This window comes from Furipterus horrens, unplaced genomic scaffold (genome assembly GCF_987537825.1).
Source record: "Furipterus horrens unplaced genomic scaffold, mFurHor1.1.pri manual_scaffold_8, whole genome shotgun sequence".
Taxonomy (NCBI): Eukaryota; Metazoa; Chordata; class Mammalia; order Chiroptera; family Furipteridae; genus Furipterus; species Furipterus horrens.
The window spans coordinates 11,494,301-11,514,947 of NW_028327178.1; the positions used below are offsets into that span (position 1 = coordinate 11,494,301).

A 20,647-nucleotide genomic window follows, 5' to 3' on the forward strand; every position below is an offset into this window, starting at 1 on the left:
GTTCCCCGGGGCAGCTGGGGGCGCTCTGCGGCTCGGCGCCGTCGGGGGCCCAGCTGAACACGCCGCGGGCGCGGGAGTGCAGGTCCGGGCGGAGGCTGTCCCGGGAGTGCTTTCCTTCGGCACGAACATGGCTGCGGCCTTGCGAACTGCGGCCGCCCTCCTCCGCGATCGAAGTAAGTGGGGCTGCCGTAGCAGTCGCCGACGCCCGTCTCCCTGCGACAGCGGGGACCGCAGGCAACTCCCCTCTCCACCCCCTACCCCCCGGCCCGGGAGCTTCCGGGAGCGGCGGCGGACGGCCCAGGAAGCTGCACCTGGTTGGGCGAGGGGCAGAGGATCCACTGGAAAGGGACCCTTCCTGGGAGGGTCGGGAGTGGGGACCTGGGTCAGCTGACGGCCCTGGGAGGCCGCGGGGAGGGGGCACGCAGCTCCCTCGGTCACCTCGGTGGCTGTTAGCAGTGGCTGAGTTTCTCAGAGTCCTAGTTCTTATCTGTGAAGTCAGAATAACTGAGGATCACGGAGGGACGCTGTGTTAAGGGCCTGCCACAGGGAGGGCTGTAATGAAGGCTTTGTCCACCGAGCTCGGAAGTCAGGAGGCTTTGGTTAGAAATAGATATGACAAAGATTTACCCAAGGATCTTAGAGTTTGCAAAGGGGAAACACAACTTAGGCAATACCCAGAGGGTTCCGAAGGAGAAAGAAAAGTTTGAGAGTATTTTAGTAAAAACACTTGAAAAAATGTAGTCCTGCATTCTTAGCGGGTGGATTGGCTTACGGTGGGAACCTTCCACGTGTCCAGTGCTCTGAATAATGGAAACTTTTCTTCTTGAGGTCATTCCGATGGTTCACTGAAGGTTTGATGTATGTATGTCCGGGCGTTGATGCATGAGAGACCAATGTGCATCCAGGTGTTGACTCAGAATTGGAAAGTTCAGAAATTTAACTTCCCAGGCTAATTAAAGCAAGAATAGAAACGTTTCCCTATGCCTCAGCTTACTTTCTTTTAATAATTTAGCAGCTTGACTATAGTGGCTCCAGTTTATTTCTTCACTCTATTCTTCTTCTTCATCATCATCATCATGGGCATCTACCCTTTGCTTCCCTCTCTGGTAATGGAGGGGAAATGTGCCCACTGATGCTCTGGTCTAGTGCCTGGCATCTTCTGGTGCTCACCTGTTCTTGGCAGCAGAACCCACTAGCCTGGGCTAGTTAGTGTTTCTAGAGATAGTTGGATAGCAAATATGACCCATTGACAGCCCCCTGCACTTCTGATGGAAACCCTGAATGTAGGCTGTGTCTACAGGATGAGCTGATGGCACTCTGGATCAGACACACTTGGTTGGGACAGGAGCTCTGTGTCATTGCTAACTGACTCCTGAGCAAGACACTCTGCATGGCTTGAGCTTTGGTAAACATAGAAGGAGTAAGGTAGTACCTCATAGACTTGCCATGAAGATTGGCTGGACACAGGTAAGGCCTGTAGCATAGTGCCTGGCACACAGTAGATACATCGAGACCCTCAAAATGTTCAGTTATAATTATGAAAAAGGCTGCCACATACTAAGATGCTTAATTAATGCATTTGAATCGTGACTGGACACAGAGCTGACCTATTTCTCTGAGAAATTTCCTAATTCATTAGTCTGGCATCTACTGAGAAGGAATGGAGAGAATCCACTCTGAACCTCCATATCTTATTATAGGTGCTTTTGTTAGGAAAATAAAAGGACCCGGAGTACAATGAGGATCAGGTCACTAAGGGGACTGGGAGACAAAAGGCATGATCTTTAAAAAAGGAAGCACAGTGGCAGTAATAGAGCTGAAAGAAGTATCAAATTAATCTTTTCTTTCATTCACCCTTCCTGTGGCAAATAAAGTCTGGCAGGCTCTAGATTTGAGGGCATGGAACAATATGAGAAACTTTAAATGATTTGTTGTTCAGGTTCTAAGTAACTAAGTGAAAGTATTCAGAAAGTATCATATAACAAATAGATTTGATGTCCAGTTGTATTATAGACCCTGACTTTAGGATGTAGTTAGAATACTTTAATGATCTTGTTTGATACGAAAGATTTAGTATTATCTGGTTGGAAAAAAATTGAGTAGTACTTCTGAAAATAAGAGTGGAAAAGCAAAGTTTTATAGTCTGTTTCTAGCATTTGGCTCCCTGGGTGTACCATATGCCAAATATATATATAGTTATGTATGTAATTAGGAAGTTGGTAGAATAATGAATTATTGTTTTTCGTTATTTTTCTTTCCACATTTTCTCCATAAGCATGTATGTCTTTAATAATTAGAATAAAAATATCTAGACCACTAAAGAGTATCAATGTTCAACAACAGCAGAACATTTTGGCTCCATACCAGGAAATAACAATTATTTTTTTTGAAGCTTCCCCTCCCCAAGTGCTTATTAATAGTCATAATAGAACCTTATTTCTGTTAGTTATTTAAATGATACACATTTTCATAATTACCTTTTGAAAAAATCCTCACCTCTTGTGTTGTAGGAGAGGATTGCTTTTTAGCTGTGAGCTGAGTATATTTGAGTACTTGTGTGCCTTGCTTTTTCTATCCTCTTCTATCCCACCCCCAATCATTAAATAACTAAATATCATTAAATCATTAAAATAGTATTAAATAATTTGGTTTTGGAAAACCAGTTGATCAACCATGTACTTCTTTAAGTCACAGGTATACTTTTGAATGATTCACCCGTTGAGTTTGTCCAGGAATAATGAAGTTTCACTTTTCTTCCATCATCTTCTCTGCACATCCCTCAGCTTTATAGCTTTTATTGCATGCAAAGCTTCCAAAGGTAGACCAGTTGTCCGTGTCAAGAGTAGAATTACCTGGTCTTAGTTCGTAAGTGGGCAGCTACCGACTATTGAGTCTTCAAATAACATTGCCCAACTTCATTTTTTTATAATGTTGAGATGCCTCAGGGACTTCTTTCTTGTTTGGATCAGTTAGCCTGTGGTAAAATTGGTTTCATTATACGTCATTTCACTTAAAGTCATAGAAGCTATTGATGTTAAGTGAGGACTTGCTGTGTTCTTACTGCTTGTTAAACCACGTGCAGTGTGCTGGGTACTGTTTTGGGGCCGGGCATAGAGTTTGTTTTTCTTCTCCTAATCTTCAAAACAGCTCTGCAAGATTGACCTTATCACCCTTTTGCAGATGAGAAAAGTGAGACTTGGAGTAACTCGGTGAGTTGCCCAAGCACTGCCACGCAGCTTGCTGGTCTGATCAGGGATTTCTGCTCAGGTCCCTCCAGCTCAGAACATGTACTCTGTACCACACAGTGTGGACTCTGCCTTTGGACTGCTGTTCACCTGTGAGTTGAGTCTCAGCTGGTCCTCTGAATGATCACTTTAAACTCCATTAGCTAAATGAACACCAGTCTTTTGGTCGGAGACACTTTGTTTTTCTAGAACCTTCAGGTCATTAGGGGAGAGGTGTGTCTTAGAGAAATCTTTGAGAGTTGAGTGTTATTAACTCTAAATCCTGAGCAGACAGGATCCATGGTTAGTAACATCACCTGCTTCTGAGGGTGCAATAGTTTGGCAGCTTGAATAGCTACCAGCTGCCAAATTGTTCTAGGTACTAATTGGAGACGCTCATCTCACTCTTACCCCTTTTTAACGTTCACAGGAGGAAATTTTATTTTATTACCAGCAGCCATATTATGGGATGCCAAAGTTCTATTCTCCTACTCCATGGAATCTGATATAATCTCACTCATATAAGGAATTGCAGGCATTGTGGCATGGTTGAGAATCTGGTTAAATCTCATCATGCAGTTCAGAATTGAATGTGTCTAAAATAAGGAGATGCAGGTTGATTTGAGACTTCATTTGAGCAGAACCGAACTTCTTTATGTCAATCTTTGCGCTTCCTCTTTGAGTTCAGATTATTTGGCACAAGTTCGTGTAATTGGCTCTGTTGGGAATGGGCAGTCTGGATAGCTGGACATTTAAGTGGCCTGGAGACACTGTTCTCCTGTATTTGATAAAAATCATTCTGTAGGTGAGAAAAATCAGCAGGTGTAGTCCCCCTGCCCTGGACACTTAGAAATGAAACCAATGCTGGCATTAATCATATGTGGCAGATCTTGTGCAGAATGCTTACTGACCGTATCTGCCATAACCCTCATGAGGATCTCAGTAGCAGTGTGTCATCATCTTACACCAGAGGAACTCAGGCTCAGAAATGTTAGTTCCTGATCCCAGTCACGTTACCAAGTAAGTGGCAGGACCGGATTCAGAGTCAGTTCTTCTGGTCCCCAGTCCAAGTTCCTCTCTAGGACACGTGTGGCTCGTAGGAGGAGGAAGGAAGGAGACTGATCTCAAGCTGGTTTCAAACCAGTTGGTTTGAGAATACAGAAGGGAGGTCACGTGCACAGTGTGGGGCTACAGCTGAGCATGGCCCATGGACTCCTCAATTCAGGTGGGTTCTCCAGGCCCACCACTGACTGGTGGGGCCCAGGGCAAGAGTACAGATGGAGAACCGTGTATCATATGTGTGACAGCAAGCTAACAAATTGCAAACTATATTCTGTTTTCCCACACTGGCAAATAGACCTTCATAATTGCCTGAAAGGGTGAACTCTGGAAGTCCTCAGAGTTCCTGCAGAATGTGGGGGCCCTGGGAGACATGCCTCTGGCCTGCAGGCTTCCCTGCTGGTCTTCCCTCTGCTGGCTCTGTCCCGCATTGTGAAGAGCCTTGTGCATACATATGTGTGGACTCTCCAGTTTGTATGTGCAAGCTCCATTCTTGCCCCTGCACACAGCCACTCGTTGCGTACCCTTCAGGTCAGGAATTGCTTACATTGATGGCATGATCAGCCCTTAGGAAGATGGATCTAGGAAAGAGGTCTGTGCAGACCCTGGAAGTGGATGTGGGGCTTCGGGGGCAGGGAATTCTGGGGTCCTGGGACCCTGGTCAGGAATCTGGGGGTCCACGATTCCTTGGCAGACTGCATACCTCATGGGATGGGGTGCAGCCGGGGGAGTGCCAGAGTGGGCCCTCAAAAGCAGAGGTTCCCCGTTGTCAGGGTCCAAGGGCAATACTGGGGTTGCTTTATTGGAGAAGGCTTGCAGCAGATAGGAGATCCGTGCAGCTGGTGGAAAACTGGCCCAGGGTCCACTCCTCAGTGGCTCTCGCCCTTTTCTGCAGGCTTCTTACCTGTCATCTGGCGGCATGCTGCCGTCAGTAACTTTTATAAGGTGCAGTGATTCTCATGAGGATCCTGTCAAATCTGCAGCCAAGGCAGGGGGAGGAGGTGTGTGGCTTCTAAAAGGGCTCCGGGCAGGTCCCGGTAAGCCATCCTGGGGGGCACCATGACATCCCCTCATCTCCTCCGCAGACCGGAAGTGCCTTCACCGGCTTGCAGAGAAATGGGGGTTGGGAGGGGCGGGGGCGGGGGTATCACCTCTGCCACAGCATCTCTTTACATTTTAAATCCAGGGATCCTGCTCTGAGGGCCACTTCAAAAGAAATTACTTTCCAGCTAGATTTCATGCACCCACTTTAATTTTGTCACAGTGGGGCCTGCCAGCTCAAGGACCCGTCAGCCATGGAGGTGCCAGTCAGATGCAGCAGCCACAGTGGGAGCCGCCATAGGAACAGCCCAACGTGCCAGAAGCCCAAAACTTCAAGTTCAACCGGAAAAGAGGTATGAGTCTAATCTGAGGTACTAATAAGGATTTCTCACTGCTGATGGAAGCACTAGTGGAGATGAGCCCCCGGGGGAAAGGGTGCTGGGATAAGCCGGCACACAGGAGCGGGATGTCATTTTCTTGGCTTCCTTTCAAGAGCTGTTAAACTATTCAGCAGGTTTCACCACCCTGCCCCTCCACTTAGGGCTTTAATTTTTTTTAATTTTTACATATTTTAAAATCATTAATTTATTAATTTATTTTCTAGCTTTGTTGAGGTACAATTGACAAATATAAAAATCCCACAGGGCTTTTGTTAAAGGACACAGAATTGACTACAGGCTGTTTGCAGATCATATAGGAATGTAGTTCTGGAATAAGTCATATAACACAAAGTGTATGTAGCTGGAAATGTATGTATGAACCTGATAAAATTATACCTATGAAATGTATGTCCCATACAGGATAAAGAATAACTAATCTACCAAGAATTCCTGTAGTGAACTTTGCCATTGCTTTTCACCTGTTAACACAGTGAACATCATTGTAGATGACATAATATGATTTATAATTTATTGAAGAAATTAAGTACATGTTTCACACCTCGCCTCTGGGTCGGCGGCGGGCGTCAGCGGGCCTGGCGTTGTTGCTGGGTACCCTCTTTCATAGCAGAAGCCACAGCTGTTCTCAAGTCTTTCTCTGGTAGGGAGGCGACGGAAGACCTTAAAGACGACTGTTTAAGTGAGTAGGGATAGAATACTGTCTTTGAACCCTAAGCTCAGTGAAAGGAAGTACAGAGGAGCTATTTAACCCCTTGATCTCCGCGGTAGACCAGATGTCCTATGAATGTTATATAGCTATGAAAATAAAATAGTCTTATTTTGTGTTTGCTCTTTTTCATCATGTGACCAGGGGCATGTTGACTGAATACTAAGTAGACTGAGGTTTGTGGGGGATAGAATGTTAGGGGTGGGTCCCCAAAACATCTCCTTTCACTGCGTGGCTTCCTCAAAGATTGTATCTGGCACAGAAGACAGAAGGACAGACCCCGTCTCCCTTCTGGGTGCAGAGCAGGGCACCATTCTGCCTTGCCCCCCACGACCCCTCTTCTTACCGCAGCCACAGAACAAAGTACTTTAAGTCCTTAGGGTCTGTGGTGTAACCTGAAGAGCTAATGCGGTGTGGGTCCCTGGAAAAACGTTATTGTGTTCTTGTATTATTTCAATGGTGAAAGTCAACAACAGAAATAGCCTTAATATTAAATTATTAACATTTAATAAAAAAAATTTTTTAAAGAAATTCAATGAAATGACTTTATATTGTATTCATACAAAAGAAATGGGTTCATTTTAGGAAATACAGACAGGCAAAAAAAAATTCATTAGTGATCTCACCATCCAGTATTCTGTCTCTATGTCTGTATCTATTAATAGTCACTCAGTATATGTATATTTACCAAAATGTGACAATACTGTACTTATTAGTTTTTATAACTTCATATTTTTATTTAGTAATGTCACCATATAACTGTAAACATTATACATTATTTTAATAACACAAGGGTAGTAAATCATAATTTATTTATCCAGCCCTATGTTATAGGGCATGTAGATTATTTCTAATTTTTAAATATTAGAAATGATGAAGTAATGAGTGTCTCTGTGAATTTTCTTTTTTTTTTTTTAATATTTATTTGTTTATTTATTTTTAGAAAGAGGGGAAAGGAGAAAGAGAGGGAGAGAAACATCACTGTGTGGTTGCCTCTCACTCGCGCCCCCAACTAGGGACCTGACATGCAACATAGTCATGTGCCCTGACTGGGAATCGAACCAGTCTGTGAATTTTCTGATGCCAGACATTATGAAGGTATTAGTACCAGATTAAACACTCTACTAGACCAAGAGGACTAGACGGTAAATTTTTTAGGCTTTGAGAACCATTTGGTCTCTTTTGCTGCTATTCAACTCTCTTGTTGTCATGTGAGAGCAGCCATAGATAATACGAAAATAAACGAGCTGTGTTCTAATAAAGCTTTATTTAAAAAACAAGCGTGGGGGGCGGGTTGCAAATTTGGTGCATGGATTGTGGTTTGCCAAACCCTGTTCTAGAGGCAGCATAGACCCTCAGGCCAATTACATCTTGTAGGTTGACTTCATATGATAGAAGAGAATCCTTTTTATTAATTGAGGAGCTAAGTTTCTGCGCTGTACCGTTAATAGTTCAAAGGAGAAACCTCCTCTTTTGAGAATCTCAGAATATGAAAATGGCAAAATGTTGACCCTTTCCGAGTGAGAAGTTTGAAATATGTTTTGCTGCATGTGCTTCTACGTTCAGACAAAGGGAAGTTGGCTGTTCAGACCTTGGTCTCAGATGTGCTCTGTCTCTGTCTGGAGGGGCAAAGAGACAGAGACCCTCAAGTAAAGCTTTGTACTTTGCATTCTGGAAAGGGAGGTGTTGCACCAGGGCTTACTAATGTACCATTCATCATGCGCAGCACAATTTTGAGTTAAGTGCGTGAGTATTAAGTATTTTCAGCTCCTTCATGTATAAGATAAACATGTGTTGCAAAACGGGTTTGCAGGGCAGGATAGCGTCCCATTTAAAGCCACTCTTGTTTTGAGCTCAGGTGTAGATGGAAAACAGTTCTAAATCCCGTTTGGACGTTGATACCCTCTGTGGCTTAGGTAAGTCTCTTAGCCTGGGGTTTCTTAACCACTAATCTGTTAACTGGCAGCAATCCATGGAAAAACGCACTTAATTTATTGTGAGTCACAGATTTTGAAAGTGAAAGGCAGTATCCCAGGAGAACGCCGGTGGCCTAAGAAGAAAGATTAGGGGAATATTACAGTTTCACAATATAATGAATCTGGAATTTTCAGGTATCAAGAAGAGAAAACTAAACATGCATGTTAATTCATTGATAAGACTTCTGGTCAGAGGGGGTGGAAAAGTTATAGAACAATGACATGTTCAGTGTAGTTGTGTGGCTTAATAAAAAGATTAAATCCCTTCGTCTAACATAGTGGTCTCAGCTGAGGGTGGGGGGCATTTTTGCCCCCCAGGACATATTTGGCTACACCCGGAGACAGTTCTGGTTGTCACAACTGAGGTAGGGAATGTGCTATTTCCATCCAGGACGTAGAGACCAGGGATGCTACAAAACCTCTACAATGCACAAGACGGCCCTCCACAAGCAAGGAATATCGAGCCCGAAATGTCAGCAGTGCCACAGCGTCCTGGTCTAAGACAATGATGTGAAAAGTGAAGTTAGTGAATCCTTATAACGGTCTGTAAATGAGAAAATCCCAGACTTCATTGTAATGCACCATTTTTCTTTCCCCAGAATTGATTCTGATTTTGAAAATTTATTTAGGCTGTGAGTTTAGATTCCTACCTCATTCACCGGCAGTCTGCTTGATCAAGAAAAGCAGTTTCCACCTGATAGATCTGAGACACCCTGCTGTCTGCCATCGCCAAATGTTGCCAGCAGTTGTTTAACAATTGCAAATAAAATGTTATCACAGTATCGCTGGCTTTAGAACACATCAAGGACAGTCTTCCAAGTGAGAGCCATCTCAGCAGGGTGTGCTTAGTCACTGCGGCAGCCAGTGGTGGTCTTGTCGGTGGTCTTGTCTGAAGGGGTTTAGAAGGTGCATTTGTAATATGGTGTTTTAGATAAACCACAGGCTAGTGATTTCTCAGCTGCTTTATCAAAAGGGACTGGAGAGTCTCTCCATACAATGGAATATTATTCAGCATGAAAAGGGGAGAAGTACTGGTTGATGCTACAACATAAATGAATCTTGAAAATTTTATGCTAAGTTATAGAAGCCAGACACAAAAGACCACATATTATATAACGAGTCTGTTCCTAAGAAATGTCCTAAATAGGCCATAGACCCAGGAAGCAGATTAGTGGTTGTCAGGCGTGAGGGGGAAGGAAAATGGGGAGTGACTCTAATGGGTACAGGTTTTCTTTTTGCAGTGATGAAAAAGTTCAAGAAGTAGATAACTTGTGATGATCACATAACCCTGTGAATATATTAAAAACCACTGAACTCTACAGTTTAAAATAGCAAATTTTGTAGTTATGTGAATTATATCTAAATTTCTTTAATGAAAAAAAAAAAAAAGAATGGAAGGTACACTCCCATGTTTCCTCTATTTTACCCACCTGCAGACTTCTACTGTCATCTCATGGCTACCCATTCATGGTCGTATCCCAGGCTCTAGAGGGTCATGGTCTTTCGGAGGCTCCCAGAAGCCTTCAGGAGGCACTGGGTTGTGGCTGGCTCCACCCAGCCCTTTGGCAGGTGTAGGAATAGAGAATTCTTTCTGGCCTGGCTCACTTTGGACTGTGTAGGCTCCAGACTTGCTCTGGATTTTAGAAGTTTATATTTTGCCTAGGAATTTTTTTTTTTTTTTTTTTTTTTTGTCATATGCTGCTTGACTTAAAACTTTTATTTCAGAGTTTTGTTTTCTTTTTGCTTCTTGCTCATTTGCTGCTTAATCCTTTAGCCTGAGACTGATTTGAATAAGTTCAACGGTTTCTTACAGGAATTACCTAAAGGAATAAAGAGAGGTGCTGGATTAGGAAGCAGGGTAGCAAGAAATAATTTAAGTCAGCAGTAATTTAATTTGATAAATAAAGAGAGGCTATCAGAATGAGACAAGGGCTGGTGTCCAATTATAGGGAAGCCCAAGGCTTCTCTGGAGAAAAGTACTTTGCTAAGTGACTAAGTACATTATCCATTTAATTCTCAGAACAACCTTTTGAGGCAGGTGGCAGTCTCTCTATTTTATGGATGAAGAAACTGAAGTTTAGAGAGATTAAGTAACACGTGTATTCATAAGACTTCCACATGGACAGGTGCTTCCGCCTTAGGACAACTTTAGGTTTATACCTTAACTCTCAGACCCCAAAGAGTGGGATCTTTGTTCGGGGCTGACAGTTGAACTGAGGAACATTTTGAGACCAGTGAAGACCAGTGCCAAGGATGGAGCCACGGGACAAAGCTCAGAGTCTGAGCTGGGACCACATGGACCTGGTGGCCTCCTGAGTTCCCTCATAGGTGGCTGTGGGGTGGCAGTGAACAGGTCTGTAGGTTTTTACCTTTGCATAGAACAGATTCGATGAGAGTTTGCTAGGCAAACCAAGACTGTACCATCAAGGAAAATAAAAAGCATTACGAGTCAACTGTTGTATTTTATCTTACGTAGGAAGCCAAAAACTGGAATACTGATGCTGAACATGGGAGGCCCTGAAACCCTCGGAGATGTTCACGACTTCCTTCTGAGGCTCTTCTTGGACCGAGACCTAATGACACTTCCTATTCAAAAGTAAGAGGCCTATGAACACCAAACACCAGTATTTATTCATAACCTGTGCAGTGCATTTGCCTTAATGTATCTCAGCACTGTAGTTTAAAAAAAAAAAAAAGTTTTAATGCATATCTGCTAGTGGCTAGCGCAGCATTATGGTTTTCTATTAGCTGTAAGAAGGATATGATAAGAGAAGAATTCCAGGGGAGAGGGCACTCCTTTGAGGTAAATATGGCTCTGGACTAGCCCTTTAAGTTGGAAAGCCAGCCAGTAGGCGTCCTTCTCCAGCCCTTGCCTCCCAGAGCTCGGGCAGCTGCAGTTGTCTGCACCAGCTGCGGTACCTTGAAAGGTCTGTAGAGATATATGTGTTCTTGGCACTAACAGCTGATCGACACGCAGTTTGCCCTGTGAACGTAAGATTTATACTTCGTGTAGAATAAAAATGCCAACAGGATGAAAGTGTTTACAGTGAAAAGCACGTGTCGCCTTTCCCTTGGCCTCCAGCCTCCCAGGCGCCCACCCCGGAGTTGAGCACATTTATACCCACAAACAGTGCATGCGTGTCCGAGCACAGGGCTGCGGGCACATATATATCCCCCGTCCCCCTGATTTTACACAAATGTGGATGGAATCATGTACCTTTTTTGGTGCTCTTACTATTTGTTTTGTTTTGTTTTTTTTTTCAAATTTAATGTACCTTAGAGATCATTCCACAACAGATTATATAGATCTGGCTCACTTTTTTCATAACTAAAGAATTGCACTGTACGGTGTACCTTAGTTTATTCAACCACTGCCTGGACATTTAGGCTGTTTCCCTGTTACAGCGAATATTCTTGTACATACACCTTTGCTCACATATGCAAGGACATCTATAGGGTTAATATGCCTTTTCTTAAATCAAGAGGACTGTATCCTTTCTGAAGTCTTAGCTATCCCAATCCCTACTAGGGACAGGATCAAGAGGTGTTAAGATCATAGCCAGCACCCAGCCAGGTCTCTGCCCGCTTGTTCGGGGTCCTGAGTTGTCAGGGTGCTAAACAGTTTCTGGGGTGCAGGTGGCTGCTCCTCCAAGTGCCTAGTTTTTTCTCCAATCGAGGCCGGGAGAGCTGGCCCTTGTCTGTGATGCCAGGCTTCTGGTTTTAAAGGCTTGATTTTGTCAGGCTCTTCTTAAAATGTTGCTTATTTTTTTCCTACTGAGTAGAAATGTTTCTGAGGTTGCTCAGGTGGAATAAAACCCACTGACCTGCTTGTTGAATGATTTAGTAAGCTCGCGCCAATCATCGCGAAACGCCGAACCCCCAAAATCCAGGAACAGTACCGCAGGATCGGAGGCGGGTCCCCTATCAAGAAGTGGACTTCCAAGCAAGGAGAAGGCATGGTGATGCTGCTGGACCAGATGTCCCCGCACACAGGTAGCGTGTTTCTTCATCACAGCCCACGCCTGCGCTCTTTCGCAGTAGTTAGGAAATTCAGAGCGCTGCTGGAGGCCAAATGCAGCTCCGTGTCCAGCAGCTCTCGATTGGTGGAGGCTCCACCATGGGGGACGGTCATTTAGCTCTCGAGGCATTTTCCTTCGTCCTTGGCTGTTTACCCTTTTGTTACTTCCTTATGTCACAAATAAAAAAGCGAAAGATTTGGAACATTCATTTCAAAAGGCAGTTTGAGGAGTGTGTTAACTTGGATTATAAGGAAGACACTACCTACTTTGAATAAAAGATGCATGTGTCCTTGCTCTGGAAGGACATCTCTGGGGAATGGATTGAGGCTGCTGCGATTGCCTTTTCTTTCTGTGTGGATGGCTATTTATTAGATCAGCGTTTAGAGCCAGATTAGTTAGGTGTCGCTGCAGCCGTGAGACTGGGCAACTTTCAGCCACTGCTCTTAGCTCCAGGCCAGACCACCGTTGTGAGGCATCTGTGTGCCTTGTCAGACGTGGCACCAGAAAGAGGGGTGCACCCCTCTGGCAGCTGTCCTCTGGAAGCCTCTAACACAGAGTAATAACGTGCAGAACGAAACCCTGATCATACACGTGCGCTCTGAGGGCCATAATTTAATTGCATCTGAGACACCGCTGGTTGTGGGACACAGCACTGTTTTCCTGTGACAGTGAGACACAGAAATCTCTGCTGGTTAATTTGAAACAGTTTTTTTTTTTAATTGATTTGAGAGAGAGAGAGAGAGAGAGAGAGAGAGAGAAGGTCAGTCATTGGTTGATTCTTGTATGTGCCCTGACCAGGGACTGAACCCGCAACCTTGGCATAAAGATGACACTTGTATTTGAGCTGCCAGGCCAGGGCCTCTGCCGGTTAATATTGCACTAGTGTCTGTTGTAGGTTCGGACCAAGATGAGAAATGGTACCACAGACAAATGCGCATCTTAGGCCTCGTAAAATACACTAATTGCAGATACATTTTAGGGCTTCAGGGTCAGGCGAGGAGCGTGACCCCGTGGGGACCCTCCAGGAGAGCAGCCCCACTAGGCAGGTCCACCAGCCTTTCCCTCCCACCGCACACAGATAGGGACCAAGGGCTGTGGCCTCCACAGATCCTCTCGCTTGGAAGATTGCTCAGTTGCACCTCTGAAGATTCGGTTTGCTTCCTGCCCTTCCTTGCGTCTCAAGGGCGTTTCGTACAGAGCTCAGCCACACATGCCACTGTGTAGCTGTTAAAACACTGGGTGAGGGAAACATGGCTGACTCCGCTCACGCCGCTTGACGGAGAACAAACCCTGTAGAACAAACTCTGTAGTCATTAGCAGTTTATTGTGATAAAAGGTTTAGCGCTGATCAGATCTGCTGTGTTGTGCTGTCTTCAGCGGAAAAAGGAGGCAGAAACATGGCATTTTTTTCTGTTGACATGTATGTAGTGCAGCCACCTCACCGTAAAGGACCCTGGGAGAGGTGTCAGATGTGACTAAGAAATATGGGGGTGGGCGTCCTTCTCGCCTCCTCTGCTCTCTGACGAGGCTGCTGGGTTGTCCAGACCAGACAGGCCAGCAGCGGCCTCAGCTCCCAGGTTGGCCTGGAAAGAGTCCCGTGGAACCAGGTGGATTTAACCCAAACCTTTATGTTACCCTCTGATCATTTAAATACATGGCCATTTAGTGCAGAGAAGAAGTCACAAGCATCTAGACTCTAGGATTAACGAGTCCTTGCTTTGGTAGGCACCTAAGCATATTTATTTCATATTTTCATAGTCAAATTGTTGAAACAATCATTTTTTAAAAAAATCTTCACCCTAGAATATGTTCATTGATTTTAGAGAGAGAGGAGGGGAGGGAGCGAAATATCTGTTGGTTGCCTCTTGTACGCACCCCAACCAGGATTGAACCTGCAGCCTAGACAAGTGCCCTAACTAGGCATTGAACTCACAACTTTTTGGTGTACAGGACAACACTCTAACCAACTGAGCTACCTGGCCAAGTCTGTAAGAATCATTGAAAAGCAATCATTTATTAAGCCTTCTATCATATAGAGACATATCAGAAAAAGCCTGTTATTCTTTTTTTATTTTTAATGTTTTTTTTTTTAATTTATTTATTTACTTTTTAGAGAGAGGGGAAGGGAGGAGAAAGAATGGGAGAGAAACGTCAATGTATGGCCGCCCCTTGCACACCCACAACTGGGACCTGGCCCACAGCCCAGGCATGTGCCCTGACTGGGAATCAAACCAGTGACCACTTGGTTCTCAGGCCAGTGCTCAGTCCACTGAGCCACACCAGCCAGGGTAAGCCTGTTATTCTTTATTAAAATGTTGGGGATAAGTTTAAGGTATCCATGAAGCATGAATCAGCTTAGTGCCCATCACTCAAGTATTACTAATGTGACAGGAAGTCATCTTTCCTCCTTTCGTGTTCCAGTCACTTGACCATTTGATCCCTCACCTACATTTTCACCATTAATTCCCACCCCCATCCATTCTTCCATCCAGCCAACCACCAGATATGTCTAAGCATTGACTGAATTTCAGGTATAATGATAAGGGATAGAGTAGTGAATGAGTCACACCCTTAAGATCATGGAGCTGATTTTCCTGGTAGTTTTCACTGAGGCAGGGAGTGAATTCTCTTATTTTTTTTCTGGCTTTTGGAAGCTCGTCCAGGGCCTGGCCTGGGAGGGCTTTGGTACTGAGGACCCTTTGGCATAATACTGTCCCCTGCAGCCCACAGTTGACACCCTCTGAAGCAGGCAAGTTAAATTACTGCTTTCTCCTGCATGGTCAATGACACCTAACGGTTTCGGCAGGCCCGGTGCAGGGTATGGTAGTTGCCCCAGGCCCACTCACTCATTCATTTGCTGGGGGCCCACTGAGTGCCCTGCACTGTTCCATGCTGCTATTCAACGTTGGAAAACATGGTGGCTACTTCCAGGAAGCTTCCAGGCTACTGGGACCTGCCTGCTGCAGGCCAGTCTGCTTAAGGGGTGGAGAGCAAACCTTTGGCAGAATTATGGGAGTCAAGGCTTACGATCACACAGCGTGGAACAGGAGTCATGAAACAGTCTCAAGGGCTGGACATTTCTTTGGGGGAACTTTGCCCGGAAGACCAAAATCACCAGGCCTGGCTGTGTGGCTCCCTCAGTGGTGCGCCCAGATCGCCTGGAAAGAAGCCCCTTGCCCTGCTCACGGAGCGGCCTCAGGAGCGGCCTGAAGCCGAGCGATGGAGGCCCAGGAGCCTCTCTGGCTGAGAAGAGCAGGTGGCTCCCTCCAGCTGTTCCAGCCGCTTTTTCTTCCTGCTCTCTGGTTTCTTTCTCCCTCTCTTCCTCTTTCTTATTCCTCCTCCCTGCTTAGGCTTTCCCTCCTACAAAATTATACATGTTACTTTCAAACTATGTCTGTTTGTGTATTTCTGTTTGGAAAAACTCTTGAGGCAAAGAAAGTGATGATTACAAACAGAGGAAAATGTTTCATGCTTTTTTTTTCCAGAGAAGTAGTTGTTGCTTGTTAGCCAGCATAGGAGCTTTGAGACTTGGACTGTCTTTGCCTAGAACTGACAGTCAGCTAAAACAGTGACTAGCAGGAGGAAATATAGCTGGGGACTGGTTTTGTAGGAACGACACTGCAGTCATGTAGAAAATACAGAAGGCAATAGAGGAAAAGTGTAATCATTTCCTAAACATTCTAAATCTGAAACATGATTTACAAATTATAGCTTAGTTTTGGAGACTGTGACTACTTGTAATGAAGCTGTAAGTGCCGCTCAGTAAATAATTCCATTGTTCTTTGTAGGAAGCAGTGTGGGAGAAGCACAGGCGAGCTGGCCTCCCCCCTGCGGACAGTATGGCTCCGGCAGATTACTTACCCCCGAGAGCCTCATCCTGGAGATGGGGGTGATAACAGAACCCAACCTATAGAATCATTGTGAATATTAACTAAGATAGTCCCAAAAGGCGTTGGCACGGTGTATGGCATGTGACAAAAATTCAATAAATGTGAGCTTTGATTATTATTATCTTGGGCATCGGGTTCATGATCTGATATAAATTTAAAAGCACTATGCTCTGTATCTCACACCTTTTTCTCAAAGAATCATGTACAGATCAGACACCGGAACCATTGCGCATGCGGAATTAATGGGCTGGGAATTCATGAATGAAGTTCTCCTGTTGAAAAATCCAATTTCTCTGCTCCCTTTTTCCATTTTCCCAGTTCTCACCGAAGCGCGTTCCCTGGGCAGCTGCTCCAAGGGTAGGCTGGGCCAGGCCAGCGAGTCAGGTATTTTGGTCTTGCTCCGGCAGGTGTAGCGCCTGCCAGATGTGGTGGTGTTCGCACTCAGGAGGCTCCTCCCTTCCCCTGTCTGCACTCCTGGACAGCCAGCTGCAGTGGGGAGCCCATCCCAGCAGGCCACCATCGTGAACTCTTGTCACTTGCTCAGGATAAGCCCAGTCACAGGTAGTGCCTTGTCATTTTTCTAAATGTGTTTCGACAGGCCATTTTCAACTGAACAGTTGAGCAAGCCTTATCTGTTCTTCTCAGAGTGTTTTACTCTCTCTCACTTCAAAATTCGGTCACCACCCTGCCTTTATCTGCCAGGGCAGCCTCTCCGCCTCTCTTAGTCTGCAGAATTGAGGGACTCCCAAACGCCAGGCGTTCAGTCTGCAACTTTTCAAAGGTGGAGAGAAAACGTGAGAAATTGGGGGGCTTGCAGCATTGGGGGTCTTACTATGTCACTCTGATAATAGTATCCTCTCAAAATAGATTAGCAAGCCAGTGCCACTCCAACCACACCTTGGCTCACCGAGCGCTCCTTGGACGTGGACTTGATGATATTGTGGTGCTTGGGGGTTTCAGGATGAGCCACATAATCTTTGAAAAATCTGTCATTTGGAGTTTGCTTACAGGGTCGTGTCCTCTGGTGTGTTTTAACTGCAGTTCACCATATCTTAGGCAAGAGGACATGAGATTGGTGGCTTAGAAGGGACAGACAGCCGAAAATGTTTTCATTTATACCCCTTCCTCTATTTGTGGTCCCCAACCAGAGATTACGGAATCAGACGGTCCCTGCCATGTGCAGACACACTTCCATCTCCTTTCAGAATTCTGCTCCTGTCCTCGGTAGCATGCTCTGTTGAGTCATGGTTTCCTGGGTCACGTTATTAAGGAATGTTTTGTATATCTGTGTGTGTGTTTATCTATATATAAACAATAAATGTGTTTTTCTTTTCCTTCACTTTAACCTAAATGTTTCTTTCATGGCAATTTTGTGTTGAAATTCTTAGTTGTAGCGCCTGCTAATGGTTCTACAGTAACATTATTTTGGGTTTATTTACTTAATGTTTATGTAATGTATTCTTGTATCATCCCTGAGTATGTTAGGTATAATCCTATGAAAAGATAAGAAATGAGACTGGGTAACTTGAGAAAGCTTGAGTTTCATCATTTTGTAAGTGCCAAAGAATTATGTGGTTACAGATGCTTTTAAAATTCAGGAAGAAGCCTTGGCCAGCGTGGCTCAGTTGGCTGGAGCATCATCCCGTACACCAAAAGGTTGCAGGTTCGATACCTGGTCAGGGCACATATGGGAGGCAACTGATTGATGTTTCTGTCTCTGTTCCCCTCCCCCCACCTTCTTCTCTCTCTCAAGTCAATAAACATATTAAAAATAGTAAAAAATATGCAGGGAAGAAAGATGCAGGAGGACAACGAAGCAGACAGAGGCGGGCATTGGTAGAGCCTGGTGGGGCAGGAACACAAAGACACAGCTCACACAGGCCCTTTAGGTGCCAAGAACAATTATTTAAAATCCCACCCGGTACCTCCAAAGGAAGCATTGTTGTTGGGCGTCTTTTATGTATTAAACGAGAAGAGTCATTTCAGTCGTTTGTTATCAATGAATCAAGTATCCCAGAACTTTTATATAAACTAGGTGACCTGGGACCTGAGGGCGCAGGAGGAGGGAGCTGGGGTGGTGGAAGAGGGAGGGGGGCGGGGAAGGAAGGAAAGATCGGGGCTCCGGGACAGGCAGACCCACACTGTGATTGGACCACCTGCGAGGCCTGGCTTTGGGCAGGTTCGTTCACTTTGGATAGTCTCTGTTTTCCTACCTAAATAAGAGGGAGTGTCCGGCGCATGAGAGGAGGTTCCTAGCTCCTTCCTCCCTCCTCATGAGTCTCTCGTCACAGTAAAGAGCAGAGAACCAGGCCCAGAAGCTTGAGTTTTAAAAACCACTGTGCTAAGTAAATATGTGTGTGTGGGCGGGGGGAGGTCGCCCCAGACAGTCGCGATGACGAGTCCGTGTGCTAGCCGATGCCTGGGTGCGACCCAAGGAGTGGTCCAAACTTCCTCCCACGGGCCGTGCCGTAGGAAGCGCGGGGAACGGTTCTGTGGTCTGGGCATTGAGGAGTCTGCATAAAGGTTAATACTTCCTCCTTTCCACGCGTGCTTCGTGACAGCGCCTCACAAATACTACATCGGGTTCCGGTACGTCCACCCTTTAACGGAAGAAGCGATCGAAGAGATGGAGGGAGATGGGCTGGAGAGGGCTATTGCGTTCACCCAGTACCCCCAGTACAGCTGCTCTACCACAGGTAAGGGCGCCCCGGGCAGTGGAGGGCGGAGAGGGCCCCGGCGGGTGGACGCTGGAAGCCTGCGCGCCGAGGGAAGGGGTCGGTCCTCTGGGACTGGAATGGTGATCCCAGCCTGTCTGCTTTACACCGGAGGGTGCAGGAGAGTCCGCTTGAAATATCGTTCCCCTGTCCCCGCCTGCTGGGGATCACGGGCGGTGGTGGACAGGACTGCCCTGGCTGCCGGCGTTCAGTGCTTTAACGCGGTCGGATAGCGCCGTGATTGTCAACCGGTGTGCTGCGAGAATGTTTAAAACATGCAACTCCTGACTGTTCAGTCGGGGACACTGACCTCTGTTCCCTCAGATTGCCAAATAAAGAAAATTACAATAGCCAGTGCACTAAGAGCCGTACAGTTTGAAAGAATCAAAATTATGCCTATTTTTTGTCAGCTCTGCAAAAAATGTAATGTATTTTTCAGTGTGTTGCAGAATTTTAGTAGTTTATGGTGCCATGAGATGAAAAAGGTTAAAAACCGCTGGTAGAATGGATCAAGAATGAACCTTAAAAATAGGTTGCTTAATAAACCTATTTTTATGGCTATTCTGGTATTCTTATCAATGTAGCCAAGGTGATTGCTATTTACATTCTGAAAGCTGAGGTGCCCATATAACATTGGAAATATTGGTATGCTTTTTTGTTACGCTTCAGTTATGAGTTGGTTATGAGTTAAACCAAAGCCCAGGTTGGGGTTCCCTCTGCAAGCTTAGTATTCTAGATTTTGGGAAATATTACTGTGTGTTATTTCCTATATACTTAACTGGAGCAGGAGAATAATTACATTTGCCAACCCCTGACTCATCAATTATAGGTGAAGCTTCTACTGTTACCCACAAATGTGTGTTTATATTCTATTTCAATGATTGCGGTCCGCACATTTTCGCTCCCAAATTGCTTTTGGGTATTAGTGCATGTTATTTCTATAACTACAAGGAGCAACAAAAGGCAGCCGGAAGACATGGGCAAAGTCTGTGTTGTTCAGGACTCCTAGGAAAATGCCCGAGTTCTCAGACACTCGCAGGAGTCTGAATTGTGATTTCTTTTGGAAATGTACATCTACAACTTCAAAATGTCTGGTAATCTGTTATTGGAGAATGGAGCAGATTTTATAAACTTCTAAGCTATATTTTTGCCTTGCTTTAAAAAACATATCAACGTGTAAATGTCTGCTCTCAGAATTAGACAGTGTAAGAGGATTTTTACTTACACGACAAAGGATTGACTGAGGGGTCTCATTTCACAGCTGGGTCTGTTTGTGTGTTTCAAACATCACTGTCTGCAGCTCTTCTGCATCACACGTCATGTGTAAGGACAGGCACATGTTCCCTTCAGAGATGTGGGAGCCTTTGGGAAGCAGCCATTCTTTGATTCCACCCAAGTGTTGTTTTTCTACTGTGTGTTTTAGACACATGTGGCAGAGCTGGTATATTCCATGTATCAGTCAATTCCATGTAAAAACCAAGCGATTTTTTTAGTTATATTTTACTCTTAATTACTCTTCCGGTAGTTCATGGAATGTGTCTACAACAACAGCTGATGTGGCTTCCAAAAGTCCTTTTGTACATCGGAAAATGATACTCACCTGTGAAATGTGGTTTGCAA

At 45.1% G+C, this 20,647-nt stretch overlaps 1 protein-coding gene across 1 annotated transcript in view; it reads left to right on the forward strand.

Annotated features, from left to right (window-relative positions):
- The window catches only part of FECH (ferrochelatase), a 33,267-nt gene continuing 12,620 nt past the window's right edge, over window positions 1–20,647 (forward strand). Inside the window, exons 1-5 of the mRNA XM_090285458.1 lie at window positions 1–173; window positions 5,548–5,677; window positions 10,881–11,000; window positions 12,249–12,397; window positions 18,875–19,009. Of these exons, the coding sequence (XP_090141584.1) occupies window positions 128–173; window positions 5,548–5,677; window positions 10,881–11,000; window positions 12,249–12,397; window positions 18,875–19,009 (580 nt within the window). The 5' untranslated portion in view covers window positions 1–127. The remainder of the gene's footprint in view (window positions 174–5,547; window positions 5,678–10,880; window positions 11,001–12,248; window positions 12,398–18,874; window positions 19,010–20,647) is intronic.